Below are 25,306 nucleotides of genomic sequence, written 5' to 3'. Positions count from 1 at the left end.
AAAAAATTATATGCCTAAAGATTAGAAAGAAAATTTAAAACTTTCTTTACTTGCCAATGGTATGATGGTGTATGTAGAAAACCCAAAGGAAACTACAAAAATAATAAGTGAATTTAGCAAGATTGAAGAACGCATGTCAGTAGAAACAATTAATTATATTTCTATATAAAAGCAAACAATTTGAAAATGAACTTTAAAAAAATACCATGTACAGGATAGACTTCCAGCTGGCAGCCTGAGGAGTATCATGGACCTATTCCTGAGTGGAAAAGCATAATTTGTGAAAGCTATTTTAAAAACAACCATGTAAAATCTCCAGAAATTGTCCTAAGGGCATATAGCAAATGAAGACATATTTATTCAAGAAAATCTACTGAAACTTGGTAGAAACAATGAGAGTCTGTGGCACTTGAACCACAACTCACTTAATTCCTCTCCCCCTTCCAGGTTGCCAGCATTTCTCATCCTCTCCAACTCCAAGTTGAAGAGACCAAATTCCTGTGAAGTGTTACCAAGAGGTCAGAGGCTCCCTTACGCCCATCCCCTACTCACAGGACAGAAGCTCTACCCCAGGCATAGACCTCAGTCATAAAATATTGAATCCCTGATTGCCCTTAACCCCATCTGGCTCATAGGGCAGAAGTTTTATGCTAGAAAAGATAAGCTGAGAAGACCAGAGGATACCACCTTTGCCCAGGGCCCAGAATAGTGGCTCAAAGGTTTTGCCCAGGAAAGAAATGCAGTCTATGTGAATAGAGAGCTTCAAAGCCCTCCCCAAAGTGACTAGCCTTATATGAAACAGTGTGGGAAAGTTCAAGCCTAAGTGTGTTCTCAAGACCAATGGGAAATTTGGTGATAATGAAATAAGAGGAAGTAATTGATAGCACCTCTTAATTAGGGGCAGCAAACTAGACCAGTGAGAACCAATGAAAGAGACTGCTAAGAAGAGCCCTCCTGGGATTTAAACCTCAAAGACTAGCCTCAAAAATGACCCCTTATCAAATTAAATTAGATCAGAATACTGTACAATGTATGTCCCAGGGTACTGTCAAAAGTAATAGAACATCTGGTGGATGCTAAGCTTGAAAAACAATAAAATAATAGAGCAATTACCCAGCTGTGATTCGGCAGTGTAACAGCTGTATATGATATTAACAGAGGCAGACAGGTTAATAGACAGATGAAGGAGATAGTTAAAGAGAACCCTGCTAAAATCACTGCCATCCCAGAGTGACTGTATATACACTGAATACTGTGCCTTCTGAGAAGCAACCTCAAAGTCTTCACAATGTAGAGGAAATAAACCTCACGAAAATAGTCTAGCCAAGTCACTAAATAAATAAATAAGCAAACAGCAAAAACTGGAGAGGGGAGAGAGGAATCAGTCATCAGTACCCAGAAGTGATACAATATATTACCTAAAATATCCAGTTCTCAACAAAATATCATGAGACTTGCAAAGAAACAAAGTGTGGCTCATTCCCAGGGAAAAAAAGCAACAAAAATTTCCTGTGAGAAGGCCCAGATGTTGGATTGAACAGACCAAGACCTCAAAACAACCATTATAAATATGCTTAAAGAACTGGAAGACACTATGCTTAAAGAAGTAAAGGAAGCTATGATGACAATGTCTCATCAAATCAAGAACATAAATAAAGAAATAGAAGTTACAAAAAGAACCAAATGGAAATTCTGGAGTTGAAAGGTACAGTAAGTGAAAAGAAAAATTCAGTAGTGGGACTCAGCAGTAGATTTGAACTAGCAAAAATAACAACCAGTAAACTTGAAAATAGGTTTATAGAGACAGTGCATTCTGAAGGACAGAGAGAAAAAAATATGAAGAAAAATAAAGTCTCAGAGAAACATGGGACACAATTAAGTGTACCAACATATACATAATAGGATTAGCAGAAGGAGAGGAGAGTCAGAGAAAAAGGAGAAAAATATTTGAAGAGATAATGACTGAAAACTTCCGAAATTTTATGAAAAGCATTAATTACACATCCAAGAAGTTCCATGAACTCTGAGAAGATAAATGGAAAAATATCTACAACCAGATGCATCATAGTAAACATGCTGAAACACACTACAAGGCAAAAAACAAAAAGAAAATCTTGAAAGCAATAAGAGAAAAATGACTTGTCACATACATGGAACTCTTACAAGATTAACAGCTCATCAGAAACAATGGAGGCCAAAAGGGAATGGGATGACATATTCAAATTTGTCAAACGAAAAAACTGTCATTCAAGAAACTTATATCCAGAGGGGAACAACACACTGGGGCCTGTTGTTGGAGCAGGGGGAGGGAGAGCATCAGCATAAATAACTAATGCATGTGGGGCTTAATGCCTAGGTGATAGGTTGATAAGTGCAGCAAACCACTGTGGCAAACGTTTACCTATGTAAGAAACCTGCACGTCCTACATATGTATCCCAGAACTTAAAGTAAAATTAAATTTTTAAAAGAACCTCATATCCAGCAAAAGTATTTTTCAAAAATGTAGGTGAAATAGACATTGTCAGGTAAACAAAAACAGAATTTATTACTAGCAGAGCCACCTTACAAGAAATACTAAAGGAAGTTTTTCAGGCTGAAAGAAAGTGAACCTAGATTGTAATTTAAATCTACACAAAGGAACAAAGAGCATTGTTAAGGTAACTATGTAATTATGAAAGAGTATAAATGCATATTTCTTCTCTCAGCTGATTTTTAAAGCAGTTTGTAAAACAACATATATATAATTGTTATTTGGGGATCTATAACATATAGAAATTAAATACATTTGTCAATAACAGCATAAAGGAAGTGAGTGGGAGCAAAGTTGTGTTTGAGTTATCAGATTATTCCAGATGATAGCCTGGATTCACCAGAACAAATAAAGAGAACAAAAAATGGTAAATGGTAAATCAGAAGGTTATAAATATATGCTTGTTCTTCTTATTTCTTAGCTGTTATAAAAGAAATAAAATTATATAAAGTAGTAATTATAATGTTTTATTGGCTTGTAAAATATATAGATTTACTTTGTATACCAATAACAGCACATAAGAGAGAATATAGCTATTAAAAATTAACATTTCTGTATCTCACTGGAATTGAGTCAGTATACATCTGCAGTAGACTCTGATAAGACGTATACAGTAAGTTCTAATGTATATGGTAAGTTTAACCACTAGGAAAACTCCAGAAAATATGATGAAAGATTAATTAAAGGAATGAAATGCTACACAAGAAAATATTCACTTAATGCCAAACAAAGCAGTAAAAGAGGACTAGAGGATCAAAAAAAGACATGAGACAGAGAAAACCAAAAGGAAAATGACGAGTGTAACCCAACTATATCAATAATATTAAATGTTAAGGGATTAAACAATCCAATCAAAAGACATAGACTGTGAGACTTTTTTAAAAAAAAGTCAAGATCTGACTATATGCTGTTTATGAGAGAGATTTTAGATTTAAAGGTGTAAATAGGTTGAAAATGAATAGGAAAAGATCATATGAAAAACAGCCGTAAGAAAACTGGAGTTACTGTACTAATACCATTTAAAAAAATAGATTTTAAAGCAAACAGAATGTCACTAGAATAAAAAGTGACCTTTTATAATGATAAAATTGTCAATCAAGATGACACAATAATTAAAACATATATGTCCCAAATAACAAGAGTTACAAAATACATGAAGCAATGCCTAACATGATCAAAAAGAGAAAGTCAATAATAATTGTTGGAAATTTCAAAGTTCCACTTTTAACAAGAACTAGACAGAAGATCAAAAAAGAATTAGATGACTGGAAAAATGCTATATAGAAGACCTCGATACCAAAATCTCCAAAATATTGCAGAAAGAAACATTTAAAAAATTATTTAAATGGAGGGGAATACCAGGCTTACAGGTTGGAAGACTCAATTTTTAAAAGATCTTTATTCTACCAAATTAAGCCATATGTTTATCACAGTCCCATAAAAAAACTAACATATTATTTGTAGAACTTGAGAAAGTGATTCTAAAATTTATGCGGAAATGCAAAGGATCTGGAATAACTAAAACACTCTTGGAAAAGAAGAACAAAATTGGAGAACTTCACTACCTGATTTCAAGATGTGCCTTAAAGCCACATTAATTATGATAGTGTGGTAATTGAAAAAAAGACAAATAAACCAATCATTACAGAATAAAAAGTCCAGTAATAGATCCACACATGTATGGCCAATTCGTTTTTGACAAAGGCACCAATAAAAATCAATGAAGTCTTTTTAACAAATAATGGTGGAACAACTGGGCAAACAAATAGGAGGAAAAATGAACTTTAATTCCTACTTCATGTCACAGCCAATCATTTTTAAAGTTCTAGAAGAAAACGATAATATCTTCATGATCATAGGTTTGGCACTGACTACTTAGACAGGAATCAAAAAGAAATTACAATAAAAATAATAAATTGTTCTTCAAGTAAATTAAATTTCTGCTCATCAAAAGGCACTGTTAAGAGGCCAGGCATAGGCTGGGCACAGTGGCTCATGCCTGTACTCCCATCACTTTGGGAGGCCGAGGCGGGCGGATCACGAGGTCAGGAGATCGAGACCATCCTGGCTAACATGGTGAAACCCCGTCTCTACTAAAAATACAAGAAATTAGCCAGGCGTGGTGGCGGACACCTGTAGTCCCAGCTACTCTATTCCGAAGGCTGAGGCAGGAGAGTGGTGTGAACCCAGGAGGCAGAGCTTGCAGTGAGCTGAAATCGTGCCACTGCACTCCAGCCTGGGTGACAGAGCGAGACTCCACCTCAAAAACAAAAGAGGCCAGGTGTGGTGGCTTATGCCTGTAATCCTAGCACCTTGGGAGGCCAAGGCAGGTGGACCACTGGAGGTCAGGAGTTTGAGACCAGTCTGGCCAACATGGTGAAACCATGTCTCTACTAAAAATACCAAAATTAGCCAGGCATGGTGGCCCACACCTGTAATCCCAGCTACTTGGGAGGCTGAAGCAGGAGAATCACTTGAACCTGGGAGGTCAAGGTTGCAGTGAGCCAAGATTGTGCCACTGCACTCCAGCCTGGGCAACAGAGCAAGACTCTGTCTCAAAAAAAAAATAAATAAATAAATAAAAAGACACCATTAAGCAAATTAAAAGATAAATCACATACTGAAAGAAAAATTCACAATGCCTTTTTTTGACTATTAATTCTTACCTAAAATATATGAAGAATTCTTACTACTACATAACACAAATATAAGCAGTCCAACATAAAAAATAAACCAAAAATTTGGATAGAATCATGAAGATATATGATTAGCCAATAAGCACATGAAAATGTTCCAGCTATCTATAGTCATCAGAGAAGTTTAAAATCATAATAAGATACTACTATGACCAGAAGGATTAAGATTTTAAGAGACTATTACCTAGTGTTGGTGGAGATATTGAGCAATTGGAACTCCTGTAAGTTGCTAGGGAGAATGCAAAATGGACAGTCCCTGTCATTACCATAGTGGAAAGATTATGGAAATCTTTAAAGGAAAAGCACAAACAAATCAAAGATTTTGACATATAGGTATTTATTGTGGCTTTATTTAGTATAGTAAAGATTGGAAAATCCAAATGTTTCACAATAGAGGAATGTTAAATTAAAAGTGTGGTATATCTTTATAATGATTTGATAAATTTTTTAAATGGTGGAATTGTTTATGAAATAAATGTTATATAGAAAAATCAGAATATGAAACTCTCTTTATTGGATTAAAAATCATCATGGAAGGGGCCAGGTGTGATGGCTCACGCCTGTAATCCCAGCACTTTGGGAGGCCGAGGCAGGCAGATCACTTGAGGTCAGGAGTTCGAGACCAGCCTGACCAATATGGTGAAACCCCGTCTCTACTAAAGATATAAAAATTAGCTGGACTTGGTGGCACACACCTGTAATCCCAGCTACTTGAGAGGCTGAGGCAGGAGAACTGGTTGAGACCCAGGAGGCGGAGGTTGCAGAGAGCCGAGAATGCATCAATGCATTCCAGCCTGGGCGACAGTGAGATTCTGTCTCAAAAAAAAAAGGAAGAAAAAAGCCAAAATTATGATGAAATTGTGTATTTTTTAATCCCCTCCATCACTTTTCTGTATCTTCCAAGTTTTCTAGAGGGACAAAGCATTACTTCTATAGTCCAAAAAATGTTTGTTTTTAAATAATGATTGTTTTGAATAACTATATAGTATTTAATGATGATAACTATAAAATTATTTACTTTAGGGTTTTGACACATTGTAAATTGGCACGTGGAAGTAGTTTTACTATTATTGTTAGATCCATATTCAGTTCAATTCCTACCTTCATCAGGAAAGTAGGTGAATTCAGAAGGAGCTAGGGAAAATGACAGAATCAATAGACAGTACAGAAATAGAAAAGATGGTATTTTCCGGACAAATGAGCTTAGCTCTTTAACCACCAAATTTTGTATTTTAAAATTTTGAGGAAACTCTTTCTAACGCATGCATCATGCTTTCTTACTTATTAACTATATTATAGTGACCAAATCCTATCCTTCCTCTTAGCTATTTAACTTTGGAGAATTGATGTAATAGCCTTTCTTCCCCTGTTTTCTTATCTGTATGATGTGATTAATATTATAACCCCTGTAATTATATTGGTAGGTGGGAAAAGGATAATTTATACAAAGTATTTAGCGGAGGATTAGGTACAAAATAATAGATATTAGTTGCTGTTATTACTATTACTACAAAGAACGTGTGGCACAGTAGGCATTCAATAAATTTGATTCACTGACTCAACTTACAGTGATGTCTTTAAAGCCTTTCAGAGATCTGTAAAACACCCACCTCTGATAAATGGTCCCAGATCTCTCACTCACTAGTCATTACAGTTCCTTTCTCTGCCCATTCTTTCACTGTTGCTCTACGTTACTTTTCTTAATGTGTCTAGTTCTAGCAGCCTCCTCCTCTTTATAACTTGCAGTTTCTAATTTGCTGTCAGATAGCAAAGCCTATTCAAGTCAGTACACTTTCAAGGAGTGCCTGGAAAACTCTTATAGCAACTCTGTGGATTAACACTTACTGCTTATTTAGTCAAACTTTTTCCTATCTAATTTGTATATCTAGGGTTAAGACCGTGTTTGACATAGTTTAGTTTGATGAATGCCTATTTCCAGATTAATGGTAATATTTATATCAGTAAATATTATGTGTACTATGATTACAAACAGAAATTTAAAATTGGATGAGCATTACATTGAAAGACTTGAAAATAATGTTCAATGAAGTAAAAAATAGAGCAAACAGTAAGCTTTGCATTTGGTGTTCAGTGCTCTATAAGCAATTGAAATGTGAGTGCAGAATAAAAAATCTGAGTTCTGTGTCCTTTTCAAGCTCTGTTATTGACTTACTTCTCTGACTTTGAATAAATAGCTTAAACTCTTTGAAGTTACAGTTTCTCACTTATAAAACACAGGAGTTGGGCTAGGTTGTCACAAGGCACCTTTTGGTTCCAAAATTCTGTGATTTTTTTTTTACCTACCACAAGCTTATTGCTATAAATTGTATAAAGAAGAGGGTGATGGGAAAGAATAGGAACAAAGATTATTTCGGTCATTGAAAATAGCTCTCAAATGTTTCTGAGCATGGAGACAGATTAAAATAGAAACTATGAATATTTATTTCACAAAAGAAAGTCTGTGAGACTTTCTAACAAAGATAGAAAAACCATAATGAAGAACATTTTACAAATACCATATAAATACAGATTGGCAAGTAGAAAGAATTATAAAATGTTTATTAATCTGTTGTGTCTATTGTTGCATTTGTCAGAAAAGTGGCAGAATAAAAATTAAGAAATATTGGAAAGAGAAAAATATAGTGCTTATTATAAGGAATTTGATACTATTGAACAAAACACAGTATGTAATATACAATACTACATTTCTATAAATACATATAAAATTTAGAATTTGTAGCAGTTTTTAAAGATCTTTTAAAAGCCAATAATCATACCTCCTGAGAGGATATTTGATTAGGTATTGTTAAAACCCTTTCTAATTCTTATTATTTATGATCTATTTTCAGATAAAATTAGGTCATTTATTAAAGTAGCTATTTCTTATAAAAATAGTTAAAAAAGGATTTTATATCTTTGTACCATCCATGTTTAAATACTCTTGCATGTCAATCAGTTACCTCTCCTTATTTTTTCCTGTATCACTTGTTTAAACAAATTTTCAGAATAGGCCAGGCATGGTAGCTCACACCTGTAATCCCAACACTTTGGGAAGCTGAGGTGGGAGTATTGCTTCAGCCCAGGAGTTCAAGACCAGCCTGGGTAACATAATGAGATCCTGTCTCTATAAAAATAAAAAAAAATTAACAAAAATATTTTTAAAATTCAGAATAATTGATGTAACTTGGACATGGTAAAGTAGTTTTCACATGAAAAAAATCCTTTTAAACTTGTAGGAATTAAGAAATAAGAATAACCTACAAAATGCTAGCAAAATTTATCTCATTTTTTTTTCATTGTATTTTCAGGTTTAACTGAACTGAGTGACAGTCCAGTTCCCCTAGAACTTGATCGCTGCAAGTCTCCTACCTCAGGTAAACGTGAGTGGTATTTTCCAGACTTCTGGTAATTCACTGCAGTAATCTATTGCTTTATTTTCATGATCTTTATAATGTGAAATTTATAATTTTAGTAATTAGGTATAATTCCATTCATTAAATTTACTGTAAGAAATTTGATTCCAAATATCAAATACAAATAAATGTCTTTTAAAATATTTTTATCTCAAAATAAAATTAAGATCAGAGGTAAAAGTGCAACACTTTAAAAGACATTTTAAAGGAAAGTTATTTTGCAGATACATTAATAATGCTTACTAACTATTGAATAAAAATTGGTAATATACAGAAACTTCTCATCTTCTGGCTAGAGCTGAATTACTGGGAAATATACAGTATATATGCAGCAGCAAATGATACCATTCCTCTAGACCACAGTTTGGAAACATGTATATTTATTGACAAGGAAAAGTGATAATAGAATATGATATGAAGCAAAACATCAAGACAAAGTGTGCACCCATTAAAATATATTTAAAATGTGAGAATAAAGATTCCTAGGGATAAATCTTTAAGGTACTGTCTGTTAAAAAAAAAAAGTTAACAGTTATTTTTGGGTGGTGGGAATATGACTGGTTGGCCTGTTTTTTAAAATTTTTACATATTTGATAATTATGATTTTTCTATAATGTATATATAGTTTTGTATGAGTTTTTAAACACCAAAATCATTAGGTATATCTTTACTGAATGATAGATCTGTTCTTACAGACAAGAAACTGTAGTTCTTTTTTATTTACATTATTTTAATTTGAACCTTATACAAATTTATAAAAGTTTAATAATGCCATTATAAAGCAACAAATTTGGACTTGTAGAAATTAATTTAGAATTGCAGCATTTCTTCCATTTATTCCATCCCTGAAAAGTTGTTAGTTCTTTATTCTTATTCTTCAGGAATCTAGGCTATGTATAATCTAATTATATCCTATATAAATTTTTCTTTTAGTCGTATATTTTTAATTCTTATTTTATTGATCTTATTGTAAAGATTATCTCATATGTTTACCCTGCCTTTTGCATTCTCATTGACACCAGCCCAATTTAGGTATTTATTGCCTCATACCTATGGTATCATACAAATATTCTAGTAAATGTCTGTATTTTCTCTCTTCACCTTTTACAATTAAGTTTGCATGTCATGTTATAAAATTAATATTCTTAAAATATTACTTTGATCATATTTTCCCATGCTTATAAATCTTCAATATAAAATATAATTCAATACCCTTTATCAAATTTACGTACCTAACTTCAAATTTTGTTATAGCTGGCCAGGCACAGTGGCTCATGCCTGTAATCCCAGCACTTTGGGAAGCCAAGGAGGGAGGATCACTTGAGGCCATGAGTTTGAAGACCAGCCTGGGCAGCATAGCGAGACCCCGTCTCATTAAACATGATAATAATTTTTAAAAGTTTTTTAAAGATCATTATAGCTGTTCTACCTTTTTGTATTTTCATATAACTTTTATAAAGAATTTGTCAGTTCACACACAAACATGCTTAGATTTTTATTATGATTTCACTGGATCTATAGATCAACTGGGCAGAATTAACATATTCAACAATATTGAATTTTTCGTTTAGTATCTCTCTGTTTATGTGTGTCTACTTTCGGTAATATTTTTGGGGTTTTTTGTAGAGATCTTGCACATCTTTCATTAAACTTATTCCTTTATGTTTGTTTTTTTTCCTATTATTGTGTTATTTTTATGTCTTTTTCTTATTATTTGTGGTTAGAATATGAAAATACAGCTAATTTTTGTATATTGAGCTTGCATCCAGGAAACTTGCTAAATCTATTTCTTAATTCTTATAGTTTGTAAAATTCTTTTGGATTATCTACGTATCCAAGTATGCCCCTTGTGAAAATGAAACCTCCATTTTCTCCTTCTAAAGGAAAAAATTGGCTAGGGTCTTCAATACAATGTTGAATAGATGTGGTATAAGTAGACTTCTTTTCTTGTTCCCAGTCTCATTGATAAGGGTTTCAATAATTCATAATTAATTATTATAATTGCTGTCAGTTTTTGGTAGATATGCTGTTTTTAGCCCTTTGCCTATGATGTTTCTTCTTTTGTTAATGGTACAGCAGATTTAGGAACACCACCACAATGCACAACGACCACACTTTTTTTTTTTTTTTAGACGAAGTCTTGCTCTGTCACCCAGGCTGAAGTGCAGTGGCGCAATCTCAGCTCACTGCATTCTCTGCCTCCGAGGTTCAAGGATTCTCCTGCCTCAGCCTCCCAAGTAGCTGGGACTACAGGAGCGTGTCACACACCCAGCTGATTTTTTGTATTTTTAGTAGAGACGGGGTTTCACCGTGTTAGCCAGGATAGTCTCGATCTCCTGACCTGGTGATCCGCCCACCTCGGCCTCCCAAAGTGCTGGGATTACAGGCGTGAGCCACCGTGCCCAGCCCACACTTTATTTTTAATTTCAAAGCAGACTCAGAAAACTGCACATGCAATTAAGTAGATTGTTTCAAAGCAGGAAAACTTTGACTATTTTTGTATTATGTTACTTGAGGCAGAAATGATGGATTGTGATAAGATTCATTTGTCACTTCAATACCTTACTTGATACTGGTCTACTAGACAGGTCCCACTCTTCTTTAGTAGCAACTTTAAATTATAAGTAATAATAACTGAGGAATGAGAGATTTTTTTTCCTTATAACAGGTTTGTAATCATTAAATGTTATATTTGTTAAACTATGTGAAATGCATCCTTCTGGGAAAAGTGCGAATGGAGTTTACTACTTAAGAATATTGGAAATAATCACAATATTTACTGATTTTGTTCATTTTCCATGAAAGAGAATGATAATTGATTGTGTTATATTAGAGGGTCATTTAAAGGACAGTGTGCCCATTATAATTTCCAAAATACAATACAATATGTATACAATAGCCACACATACACCTAAAACTACATTCTGTAATCTCTTGCTGTTACAGGAATTGCTGCATTCTGATTCAGTAGATCTGAGATGGGGCCTGAGATTTTGTATTTCTAGCAAGCTCTTAGCTGATGCTAAGGCTGCTGGTCTCCAGACCACTTGAGAATTACTGCCCTATGAAACATTTAAAAAATATTTTTTCAGTAGTTACCTCCCCTATAGGTGTCTGTTTGGGAATCTCAGCTCTCACCCCTTTAAATCTGCTACAGATGAAAAGATTGATGCAGATGTCTCTGAATAAAGGAGGTCAGGAATTAGGCAAACCAGAAACCAGTAATCATTTTATAACTCTGATATTCTCTTTTTAATATAATTTCAACTTTTATTTTAGATTCAGGGGTTACATGTGCAGGTTTGTTACATGGGTATATTGCATGAAGCCAAGGTTTGAGATACAAATCATCCCATTACCCCGGCAGTGAGCATAGTACCCTACAGTTAGTTTACCAACCCTACTCTTGTCCCCCTTCCTTCCTTTCCCCTCTAGTATCCCCCAGTGTCTATGGTTGCCATCTTTATGTCCATGAATACCCAGTGTTTAGCTCTCACTTATAAGTAAGAACATGCAGTATTTGGTTTTCAGTTCCTGCGTTAATTTGCTTAGGGTAATGACTTCCATCCAGCTGCATCCATGTTGCTTTAAAGGACATGATTTTTGGCTGGGCGCGGTGGCTCACACCTGTAATCTCAGCACTTTGGGAGGCCAAGGTGGGCGGATCACCTGAGGTTGGGAGTTTGAGACCAGCCTAACCAACATGGAGAAACCCAGTCTCTACTAAAAATAAAAAGTTAGCTGGGTGTGGTGGTGCATGCCTGCAAACCCGGCTACTAGGGAGGCTGAGGCAGGAGAATCACTTGAACCCAAGAGGTGGAGGTTGTGGTGAGCTGAGATAGTGCCATTGCACTCCAGCTTGGGCAACAAGAGCGAAACTGCACCAAAAAAAAAAAAAAGACATGACTTTCTTTTTTATGGCTGCATAGCATTCCATGGTGTATATGAACCACATTTTCTTTATCCAGTCCACTGCTGATGGGCACCTGGTTAATTCCATGTCTTTTCTATTGTGTATAGTGTTGCAATGAACATATATGTGTATGTGTCTTTTTGGTAGAACTACTTCTTTTTGTGTGTGTGTGGGGGGGGGTGCGGTGGGAGTGCAGATATATGCCCAGTAATGGGATTGCTAGGCTGAATAGTAGTTCTAAGTTATTTGAGAAATCTCCAATCTGCTTTCCTCAAGGGCAGAACTAATTTACATTCCCATCAACAATATGTAAGTGTTCCCTTTCCTCTGCAGCTTCACCAGCATCTGTTGTTTGTTGACTTTTTAATAACAGCTATTCTGACTGGTTTAAGATGGTATCTTATTGTGGTTTTGATTTGGATTTCTTTAATGATTAATGATGTTGAGCATTTTTTGGTATGTTTGTTGGCTGCTTGTGTCTTCTTTTGAGAAGTGTCTGTTCATGTCTTTTGCCTACTCTTAATGAAGTTATATGTTTTGTGCTTGTTAAATTGTTTAACTTCCTTATAGATTCTGGATATTATAACTTAGTTGGATGCATAGGTTACAAATATTTTCTCCCATTCTGTAGCTTGTCTGTCCACCCTATTGATTGTTTCTCTTGCTATGCAGAAGCTCTTTAATTAGGTCCCACTCATCAATTTTTGTTTTTGTTGCAATTGTTTTTGAGGATTTAAGTCATAAATTCTTTTTCAAGGCCAGTGTTCACAATGGTGTTTCCTAGGTTTTCTTCTAGGATTCTTATAGTTTGAGGTCTTACATTGAAATATTTAACCCATCTTGCATTCATTTTTGTATATGGTGAAAGATTATAACTCTGATTTTCTGTGTGGATCTCAAACTTCCTTATACCACAGTGAACTACAGATAAAATAGAGTGAGGGTTCAGACTTAAACATTTTCTTGAGGATAATACAGGAGAAAAGAGCAGAGATTGGGAGCTTGAAGAATCCTTGAGTCAAATGGAATGCCAATGTTCTCAGTTTCCAAGATAATATAACACTTTATATTATCTATTCATTCACTCAACTATACATCAAATAATTTCCAGTTTCTACAGCTAGACATTATGCTATTCACTGAGGATAAACTAATGAACAAAATAAACAAACTTCAAATGCATAAATAAACATTAAACTTTAATTATATAAATTGTTCATACTTTTTTAAAGGCTGTACAACCTTTTTTTACTCACCAACTTGTACTGTACAACTTGACCTCCCAAGAGGGTGAATAGGTGCTAACAATCAGCCCTAGCTTCACTTACCTAGTACAGGACTACAACCTCTTAAAGAAAACAGATCCTTTTTATTTGGACAAAGAATTGAAAACTTAACAAGCTTTCAACTGTGGGGCTGTGTCTTTCTAAACGTTGTTTGTTTTTCTAATGTCCTATTGAATGTATGCCTTTTTTCTAATTCTTTACTTGGATTAATATCTTTTTCTATACTAGCATTAGGTCCTGACACTGCTGCTACCTGTGTAGGCATTCACCTTCATAATTCTCACTGCACAATCTACAACACATTTATTATGCTATGAAGTTCAAGTGAAGGCTAGGATGATAGAAATATAAATCTTTATTAAATGTCTTTATTAAAATATCATAGAGTCTAGTCGCAAAATACTAACAAAGGAGTACCAAACTCTGTTATTCTCAGGATTGGATCAGAGCTTGGTCTTATAGCCTAGTTTGAATGCTCCTTCTGGGCATTCCTATGTGCCTAAAGTCCTACTGTAGTCTCAAAAAACCTTTCTTCTCCCTCCAAACAGTCCTTTGTTGGAGCAGTATTTATCTTTATTTTAGATAAGGAAACAAAATGCAGATCTTTCCAAATAGTTATTATGAAATTCAACTTTATTAAAGGTAAAAATTAATGGTTCACTTAGGCTAAGGTACTCCATGCCAATAGTTTTGTATTCCCTTCCTTTAGGACTTGCTACCAAGTCAGCACCAGGCTTTTATAGGAATGAAATATCAGCTATGAGACAGAGGAATCAAGTATATCACTCGCCAGGTGAAGATGAAAATCTCTTTATGAACAAACAAAAGTTATTCATATCTCCACAATTTTCTAGGCTTCACAACTTGTCTCAAAACTTTATTCTCATTTGTTGTGCTGGAAACACAAGTCCTTCATGATGTATGAAAACAAATTTCCCTGAAGCAAATATAAAGCCAGAGACACTTCATGAGATATGAAGTAGGAATCCCTAAGGCTTTTGTGAAATGTTTGGAAATTTTCCACAAAATTTTGGTAGTGTTGTTTTTGTACTCTAAACCTGATTAGTTTTCTCAGGTCTGTAAGAAAGTAAGGGGGTCGGGGGGACGGTCAATAGAGAATTCAGTGAAATCTTAAGATCCAAACAATAGTAAGATTTTTAAAATATTCTCTGTAATTCTTCATAATACCGTGAAATATTTTCTATAATCAGAAACAACTATGATAACCATGGAAACTTTATGAAAAAATTGCCTCAAAGAGGCAACGTTATCTCTCAAAGACAGTGAATAGAAAGGAAGGTCCTATAATCTAAATTTTATGCAGTCTTTGACATTTGTTTTCTTTTACCCCATGCTAGCTCATAGGGTTTAAAAAAAAAAAAACAACACTCAAACACAGGTTGCACAGCCTCCTGAAATTAGGCATTATCGCAAAATGACTGTGGCTAGTTTTACAACTCCACAAAGTATGAACTGTTAATGTTCTAGTACCCAAATAAAGTCAGTAGCCAAGGAAGATAGAGATCATAATTATCCACAATTTTTCAAACAGTATTTTATTTTTCTCTTATGTAATACAACACCCCTAGCATATGCCTCTTTCTGATGAGAAAACTAAAGTTCAGACTATTTAAGTGAGTAGAGGTGGAGTTCCAAGTTAGTTATATTCATTTTTTCCCTAATGTTCATTAATTAAATGAGAAAAATTAATTTGGGAATTACAAAAAATAATCACAATTAAAATTATGGGACATTCAAACAGTGAGAAAATGAAAAGTAGCTGAGCTGTGAAATATTTTAACAAAGAAATTTAATAGAACTTAAGAAATATACATTCCATGAAACATCAGAAAAAATATAGTTTACCATTAAAGTTTCTGGAAAAACTTTTTAGTTCTTAACAGTTCATAAATCAACAACATTATCACCTTTTGAATGTATTAAGCCTTTTTTACTAAAAATTATAATCAACATTTGTATAGTACTTTAAAGCAAACAAGGTATTTTTCATATGTATTATCTTTAATCCTTACATCTATGCAATACTATTATTGTTCTTATTTCATATGAATGGAGAAATTATGGCTAAGAAAAGATTCTATGGCTTTCCCAAGGTCACTGTGCTAGTAATGGCTTAGTCTGAACCCAAGTCTTCAGACTTCAAGGTCCTCTGATTATTTGGCCCAAATTATTTGGCCTCCTATTATGTCTACTAAAAAAAAAAAAGTGGGTTGAAAAACTCAGTTATCACTGTAAGTTTATAATTCAAAATAGACATTAACCTTAACAGAAATGAAGTTTTATAATCATCGAACAACTATATGACATTAATAGTCATGGACTCATTAACATTGTCCAAATAGAAATATATTACATATTTTAAGATGAAAGTAGTGTCACAACATTAAACATTGTCATGCTAGAGCAAATTCTAATAAAAAATACCTCTTTACCCAGTTGTATCTTAACCACATCTTGGGAAAAAACGGGAAAATTGCAACAAAATTAGAGATATGTAGGCTTTTCATGCCTTTACCATGGCATGGTGACCCCAGAATGCTTGCTTTTTTTGTTTTAACTTCATCTCTATACATATTAAGTGTTTTTATCTTATCTTAGTTTCTGGCTTAGGGAAAGGTAGAGACAAATGAAATTTGTTACTGTATTCCAACCAGTCGGCTAATTAATCAGTAAATAGATAAATTCATAAGTACATAAACTAAAAACATTTTAATCTAAGCAACTTTTATTTTAATTTAATGTATTTATTTATTTCAGAGAATACATCCAGACCACACAGGTGGTATCTTCTGTATCAAGGAGATTATGTTGCTTAGTGGAAATGGCATAGCTTTGGAGTCAATTTTGGAGAAAAATTTGACCTTGCCCTCTCACTTTCTACAGTAATAACTTTAGCAGATTTCTTACACTTAATTGTGTGCCAGTGTTCAGGACATAGATGCTCAATAATATATGGTAGTGATTATTATAAAAGCAGTGGTGAATATCCATGGCCTGAAGAGACTCAGCTTGGTCCCTTCGACCATTCTGGACTTCCAAATATTCATTGTAGCTTAGCCATAACAAAGTAGAAATTCTTCACTGGAAATCAAAAAGTAAATTCTGTCATTTCAAAGTAAGAAGCAATTGATCAGAAGCTTTGAATTAGAAACTTCTAACCTCTTTGTGATATCTCCCATTAAAGTAGTAGCCATATGCAGACTTTGATTCAGGGTTTAATCTGTTCCTAAAATTTTAATTCAGATATAGAACCAATGATCTGACTGAGACTTATTTGTAGCCAATACAACATCGTTATGGTGAACCAGGCTGCACTATCTATTGACTTTGAATTGAATTAGGAGTCAGCAGAAAGGCATACGAATATACAGATGATTGAAGAAAGATGATACAGTCAAAACACATGAAGTCCCCTAGACAAAACCATATTGTAATGCCTGCAATTCTGTTTTTATTTAGGGATAAGCATAAAACCTCATTCTCACATAAGCTATGGTAAGCCACCAGACTATTGATTACTCTGCCGCAATACTATAATTGAACATAAATTTGGAAAGAACGAGTCTAGGAGTAGAGATAAATACTTTCACAAAGGTTTATAATCTGCTGCTGTTGTGAGGCTAGGCCATCATCTGATCTTTAGGCCAGAATATATAGATGACTATTATTGTGTATTTTGCCATCAGTGAATCCTTTCACTCATTTTCATAATTTTTAGTCTTTCATGCTATACCACTTAACAATTACTAGGTAATTCAGAAGTTGATAGATGTAATTAGGTAAGTGATTAATCCAATCTGTGGGGATGCTTTCCTATGTATTTTGTTTCTTTTTTTAGTCGTATTTATTAAAGTACAATTTATGTAAAATAACATTCATATTTTAGTGTATAATTCTACAGATTTTCTTTCTTTTGTTTTTGATTTTGTTTCTGTTTTCAAAAAGTATGCTACAGCATGTTAAAGTAACAAAAATTTCCTGACAATTTGCTCAGAATCTAACAAGACTGTGGGCATAAGAAATCAAATTGTTATAATTCTAACACTTGCTGTGGTAATATTCCCTGACTCCAACTGGATTACATATGGTACTTTTTGCCGTGTTACTTTTGTGAGCTAAGACAGGCAGTTTTTCAGGATGTGAAGGATTAAAGAGACCATTCAATGTGAGGATGCACAATGTGACTTAAGGAGATTTTTAGAGAAAATAAATAAGCCCATTATAATTCAAGTTTGTTAGGACATACTATTGTGCAGAGGAAATAACAGTATTATATACAATCGAAGGCTTTATCAAGTGTGCTGTTTAATGCCAGGCACTAGATTTTCAGTAGAACATGTTGCCCAGATAAATTATTTCTGACATAGAATACTATAGAATGACAATCTTTTCTTGCCAACTAAGTTTAATAATGAAAATAATAGCTAACATTGAATGCTTGCCATATACCATACACTATGCTAAGGGCTTTACACACATTCCTTTCATTAATCCTGACAAGATTCTTGTGAAGTACAGACAATTATTATCCTTATTTTACAGAGGAAGGGAAGCATCAATCTTTCTGAAATTAAGTAACTATTAGCCCAGGGCAGATGGTTGAGTCATGATTTGAATCCAGCTCATTTGTGTTCTTAAAAACTAGGCTTCACAGCTGGGCCTGGTGGCTCACGCTTGTAAACTCAGCACTTTGGGAGGCCGAGGCAGGTAGATTTCCTGAGGTCAGGAGTTCGAGACCAGCCTGACCAACATAGTGAAACCCCGTCTCTACTAAAAATTTAAAAACTTAGCCGGGCATGGTGGCATGCGCCTGTAATCCCAGCTACTCAGGAGGCTGAGGCAGGAGAATCTCTTGAACCCAGGAGGCAGAGGTTGCAGTGAGCTGAGATCACGCCACTGCAATCCAGCATGGGCGCTAGAGCAAGACTCTGTCTCAAAAAAAAAATAAAAAATAAACTAGGCTTCGCTTCATAAATGCCAGGAAACTTACCATGGAGAAAAGCAAGAGTGTCTGTGTGGAGCTATACAAAGGGAAAAAAATGCATCTAACCTCTCCTAATAGGGGCACTACTGTTCCTTGTAACTACCACCTTCTGTTACTCATTAGAAAATGGAATATAAAAAATATGATGAAAAATTTTAATTACTTAAAAAAAGAACTAATCATAATCACCTTAAAAAGCCCAGAAAAGTTATATATATATACACACATATATATAATGTATATGTGTGTATGTATATATATCATATATATAATGTACATTTGTATCTGTATGCGCATCTATGTCTAATTCAACAACTAAGAACAATATGGCTTCTCTTGTATGGAAAATCTGAGCTGCACTTCAGGAAGTACTTCTTATGTACCTTCTTATCTTGGGTAAAAGTCCCGTAGGTTGGTTAATACTCATGCAGACTTAAAAGATTGCTTTTTGAAATGCCATCTGTCAACCTCTTGATGTCAGTATAACCTGCAATGCTTCTTAAAATACAATTCCTGCTGACCTAAGGGTACCTGAAGGTGTCCACTAAGTCTCTCCAGGTGCTTTAAGATCTGGCATGTGGGAGCAAGAACCAGTTAATTACTGTTTATTGGTCCAGAGGTTAGAACTGAGACAAATCAATAAATGGTAAAGAAAAGTAGTTTGAGCTTGAATAGGAGGAAATTCTGTGGCAATTATAGCAATCCCAAATTAGAATGTTTTTTATATTTTTGGAGGTTCTATCATGGAAATACTCAAACAGATAGAATGTAAAGAATGTAGTAGGGGCGGGGCGGGTGGCTCATGCCTGTAATCTCAGTGCTTTGGGAGGCTGAGGCGGGGGGACTGCTTGAGGTCAGGAGTTCAAGACCAGCCTGACCAACATGGTGAAACCTCGTCTCTACTAAAAACACAAAAATTAGCCAGGCATGGTGGCAGGCGCCTATAATCCACCTACTTGGGAGGCTGAGGCAGGAGAATCGCTTGAACCCAGGAGGAGGAGGATGCAGTGAGCCGATATTGCACCACTGCACTCCAGCCTGGGTGACACAGCAAGACCCTGTTCCCCCACATTCCTCTTTCTGAATTAAATAAGAAACTACTTGTCACGCCACATATGAGAAATATCTACATAAAGATACACTTATTTAATGTAAGACAATTGCTTTTCACATATTTCTGTTTGCATATTAAATATTTACTACTGAATAGCAAAACACTAATATTGGAACAATATTTCTGCTTCCATACATGCTCACTAAATGGAATGTTCATCAGGGTTTTAATAATTATGCAATATTTCTGCTTCATGGGCAGACTGGTAGGGGCATGGCCTGAAAGCCACAGTTTCTATCTCAACAGGGAAGGCTTATGGCATGGGGCATAAGCCTTCTGAGTGCAGACTGCTCAGAACCTAGCTAGCTGCTGCTAGTGGAACACTGTAGGTGTGAAACCTGCCTTGCCAAGTATGTGGGAGCTGGGTGGGGCTTACTGCTGCCTGCTACTCCCCACTCCTCTAGCAGACTCTTCTGGGCAGCAGAGGCAGCTGCACTTCTCCTTGGAACATTACCCCAGCAGCAGAGAACTGCCTTCTGATTTCCCCGGGGCTGCTTCTTGCACCCACATGTGGAGAGCCAGAGTGCAGACTTAACCTGACCCAGCCACCACCTGGCTTTGCTCCTCTACCCACCCTAACGGCTTAATACAAAGGACAGAAACTTTTGGGAGGTCTATGACCTCACTCATTGCCTGAGACACTAGGGTACCTTTCCTGGGTAACACTTGAGACATCAGAGTACCTCCCCTGGGTAACTAACATAAGACAAGCACAAATCCCACCACTACCACCACAGCTGGTGCTCTTTTGCAAATGCCACCCCCTGGCTGGAGACCAACTGACACAGCCCACAACAGCATCTGCAGGCAGAATAACACAGCGCCCAAGAAGGAGAAAACTTGTGCCTGACCTCAGCTACCAACATTGCCTGCATCACCCTGGCTAACCAAGAGATCCTGAGTCTGTTCACATGACCGGTTCATTACTACTAGAGCTGGCATTTGAGAAAGCCAACACAGTAAGCCTATTTATAACCAAGGAATCTCACAGAATCTATATCACTCGCCTGTCACCACCATCAGAGCTGGTGCTAATACCTGCTGCTGGCAGACTTGAGGACAGGTCATGTACCTGGATCCCTTGCAGACAGTCCCCACTACCATCCTGGAGCGTGGCAGCCCCACTGGGCAGCTAGACCCAGAGGAGCAGCATTCACAGTAGTCTGGCCTTCAGGGACTCCTACAGCTAGGGGAAGAGGGAGTGCACAACATTAAGGAGGTATCCTGTGGGACAGAAGAATCCAGATGGCAGGTCTTGAGTACCAAACTTTCCACATGTGGGAAGTTTCTTTCAGCAGAGGCACTGCTGCAGTGCTGAGCTCAGCAAGAAGTCTGCAGCTCTCCCCCAACAGTCAGGCAGCCCGGGTGCTCATGAAAGATCTTGGAGATGGAAACTTCTCCCCCTTGCTCACCACTGCAGATACAGTTGAGGCTTCTCCCATGGGAGCTTAGCATGAGTGTACCTGTAGACATCCTTTATGGAACATTTCAGGGTGACTTCTTTTCCACAGAAGGAGCATCCTCCAAGTTCAGGCTTGCATGAAAGGTAGAATCATAGTTCCTCTCTACTTGGAATATCAAAATTCCTGCAGATGAAAAGAGGTGCCTGTCTAATCTGAATAGGTGAAACACTGGGTGAGGAGTGTGTCTGGGAGTTGAGTAGCTTTCCTTCTGGCCTGGCAGAGGAGCTGAGGTGGCTCTCTCCCTTCCCCCTGAAAAGACCACAGTGCATTTCACTGAGAATTCTCCCAGCTACCTTTGTCAAGGCTGTGATCTCTCCCCAACATTGGGTATTGCATCTACCCACATACTTTAGCTACATCTGGTTTTTACCCCCAGACACCTCCCCTACTGGCCTGAAGCCTGAACATTTCAACCCAATAAATAAAATGTTGGGGAAAAAAATAACTAAATAAAAAAGTGCACACCAATGGGGAACAAGATAAGCTTCCAGAAACTTCTGCCATTCTAGCCCTGCAGGAGACAGTGAACCTGCTCACACACCAAGCATATTGCTACCACAACCAGCCTCTGACAAAGCCATCATACAAAGACTTTCTATAACCAAGAAACTCATACAGAGTCTTCACCTCTGAAAGCGCCCAGAGCCAAATTAGGTTACAAAAACTATAATCATTAAAGTCACAACTTTAAGAGACAAAAAAAAAAGAAAATTTTAAAAAATCACAGATGAATTAAAAATAAATCCAAAAATAATTAGAAGAAATAGTTTACCCAAATGAGAAGGAACCAGAAAAATAATTTTGGCAATATGACAAAACAAGTTACTATAGTACCCCCAAAAGATCATACTAGGTCTTCAACAATGGATCCAAACCAAGATGAAATCTTTAAAACACCAGATAAAGAATTCAAAGGGTTGATTATTAAGTTACTTCAGGAGATACAAGAGAAAGGAGAAAACGGACATGAAAAAATTTTTAAAAATAACAATTCAGGATATGAATAAAAACTTTTCTATAGAGATAGATATTTTCAAAAAAAAAAACCAGAACTTCTGGAAATAAAAGACACATTTAAGGAATTATGAAATGCAGCAGAAACTTTTAACAATAGACTAGACCAAGTAGAAGAAAGAATTTCAGAGCTTCAAGACAAAATTTTGAATTAATTCAGACAAAAATAAGTTTAAAAAAATGAACAAAGTCTTCAATAAATATGGGATTATGTAAAATGGCCAAACTTAAAAATCATTGGTGTTTCTGAAGGAGAAGAAAAACCAAAAAGTCTAGAAAACCTAGCTGAGGGAATAATTAAGGAAAACTTCACTGGCCTTGCTAGAGATGTAAACGTAAACGTTCAAGTACAAGAAGTTCAAAGAACTCCTGGGAGATTCATTGCAAAAAGGACATCACCATCACCAAGGCATTTGTCATCAAGCTATTTAAAGTCAAAGTGAAGTAAAGAATGGTAAGAACAGTGAAAAAAAAAGCACCAGGTAACCTATACAGGAAAACCAGAAGGGATTCGGGCTTTATCTTTAGCCTCCTTAAACATAATAACTATCAGCCAAGAATCTTGTAATCCAGCAAAACTGAGTTGCATACATGAAGGAGAAATAAAGTCTTTTTCAGACAAGCAAAGGCTGTGGGAACTTGCCACTACCACACCAGCCCTATAAAAAAAATGCTAAAAGGGGGCAAAATCTTGAAACCAAAGATCAATGTGCACCAGAATGGAAACTCATGAAAGGCTTAAACTCACAGGGCCTATAAAATAATAACACATGAAGAAAATAAAGCATCTAGTTAGCAATCAGCATGATGATTGGAACAGTACCTCACATCTCAATAGTAATGTTAAATGTAAATGGTCTAAATGCTCTACTTAAAATATACAGAATGAAATTAAGGCAGAAATCAAGAAGTTCTTTGAAACGAAAACAAAGATACAACATACCAGAATCTCTGGGACACAGCTAAGTCAGTATTAAGAAGGAAATTTATAGCACAAAATACCCATATCAAAAAGTTGGAAAGATCTCAAATTAACAACCTAATGTCACAACTAAAAACACTTAGAGGACCAAGAGCAAACCAACCCCATAGCAGAAGACAAGAAATAACCAAAATCAGAGCTGAACTGAAGGAGATTGGGACACACACACACAAAAACATTCAAAAGATCAATGAAATTAGGAGCTGGATTTTTGAAAAAAAAAATAATAAGATAAGCTGCTAACTAGACTAATAAAGAATAAAAGAGAAGATTCAATTAAATGCAATTACAAACAACAAAGGGGAGGTTACCACTGACCCCAAAGAAATACAAGTAACCAGCAGGGGCTACTATAAACACCTCTATGCACAGAAACTAGAAAACCTAGAAGAAATGGATAAATTTCCGGACACAGACACCATCCCAAGACTGAACCAGGAGGAAATTGATTCACTCAACAGACCAATAACAAGCTCCAAAATTGAGCTTGTTAATAATAGCCTACTGATATGGTTTGGCTGTGTCCCCACCCAGATCTCATCTTGAATTATATCTCCCATAATTCCCATTGTTGTGGGAGGGACCTGGTGGGAGATAATTGAATCATGGCAGCAGTCTCCCCCATACTGCTCTCGTGGGGAGCAGTCTCATGAGATCTGATGGTTTTATAAGGAGAAACCCCTTTTGCTTGGTTCTCATTCTTTCTTTGCCTGCCGCCATCCATGTAAGACATGACTTGCTCCTTTTTGCCCTCCACCATGATTGTGAAGCTTCCCCAGCCACATGGAACTGTAAGTCCAATTAAACCTCTGTCTTTTGTAAATTGTCCAGTCTTGGGTATGTCTTTATCAGCAACGTGAAAACTGACTAATACACCTACCAACCAAAAAAGTCCAGGTCCAGAAGGATTCATGGCTGAATTCTACCAGATATGCAAAGAAGAAATGTATCATTCCAGCTGAAACTATCCCAAAGAATTGAGGAGGAGGGATTTCTCTCCAACTCATTCTTTGAGGTCAGCATCATCCTGATATCAAAACCTGGCAGGGACACAACAAAAAAAAAAAAAAAAAAGAAAACTTTGGGACAATAGCCTTGATGGTCATTGATGCAAAAATCTCAAAAAAATACTTGCAAATCAAATCCAGCAACACATCAAAAAGCTATTCCAACACAATCAAGTAGGCTTTATCCCTGGGATGCAAGGTAGGTCCAACATATGCAAATCAATAAATGTGATTCATCATAAACAGAACTAAAGATAGAAACCACGTGATCATCTCAGTTCAACATCCTTTCATGTTAAAAACTCTCAACATACTAGGTAATGAAGGAATATACCTCAAAATAATAAAAGTCATCTATGACAAACCCACAGCCAACATCATACTGAATGGGCAAAAGCTGGAAGTATTCCCCTTGAAAACTGGCACAAGTATGCTCACCCACCACTCCTATTTAACAGAGTATTGGAAGCCCTGGCAAAGAGCAATCAGGCAAAAGAAAGAAATAAAGAGCATTCAAACAAGAAGAGAGAAAGTCAAACAATTCCTGTTTGCAGATGACATGATTTTATATCTAGAAAACCCTATAGTTATAGACAAAAAGCTCCTGCAGCTGATAAACACCTTCAGCAATGTTTTAGGATACAAGAATCAATGTACAAAAATTACTAGCATTTCTATACACCAACAATAGCCAAGCCAACAGCCAAATCAAAAACACAATCTCATTCACAACTGCCACAAAAAGAATAAAATACCTAGTAATACAGCTTAAAAGGAAGATGAAAGATCTCTACAATGAAATTACAAAACACTGCTTAAAGAAAACAGAGATGACACAAACAAATGGAAAAATATCCATGTTCATGGATAGGAAGAATCAAT

The 25,306-nt window shown here is 35.8% G+C and overlaps 1 protein-coding gene across 6 annotated transcripts in view; it reads left to right on the top strand.

The window, feature by feature from the left end:
* STXBP5L (syntaxin binding protein 5L) overlaps positions 1-25,306 on the top strand; it is a 491,711-nt gene that overhangs the window by 373,552 nt on the left and 92,853 nt on the right. For all 6 annotated transcript variants that reach the window (XM_024244879.3, XM_024244878.3, XM_054551430.2 and 3 more), the window contains one exon: positions 8,536-8,601. In XM_024244879.3, the coding sequence (XP_024100647.3) occupies positions 8,536-8,601 (66 nt within the window). The remainder of the gene's footprint in view (positions 1-8,535; positions 8,602-25,306) is intronic.

This window comes from Pongo abelii, chromosome 2, assembly GCF_028885655.2.
Source record: "Pongo abelii isolate AG06213 chromosome 2, NHGRI_mPonAbe1-v2.0_pri, whole genome shotgun sequence".
Classification (NCBI taxonomy): Eukaryota; Metazoa; Chordata; class Mammalia; order Primates; family Hominidae; genus Pongo; species Pongo abelii.
The sequence above is the reverse complement of the archived record's forward strand: the minus strand, read 5'-3'. Positions and strand labels throughout refer to the sequence as shown.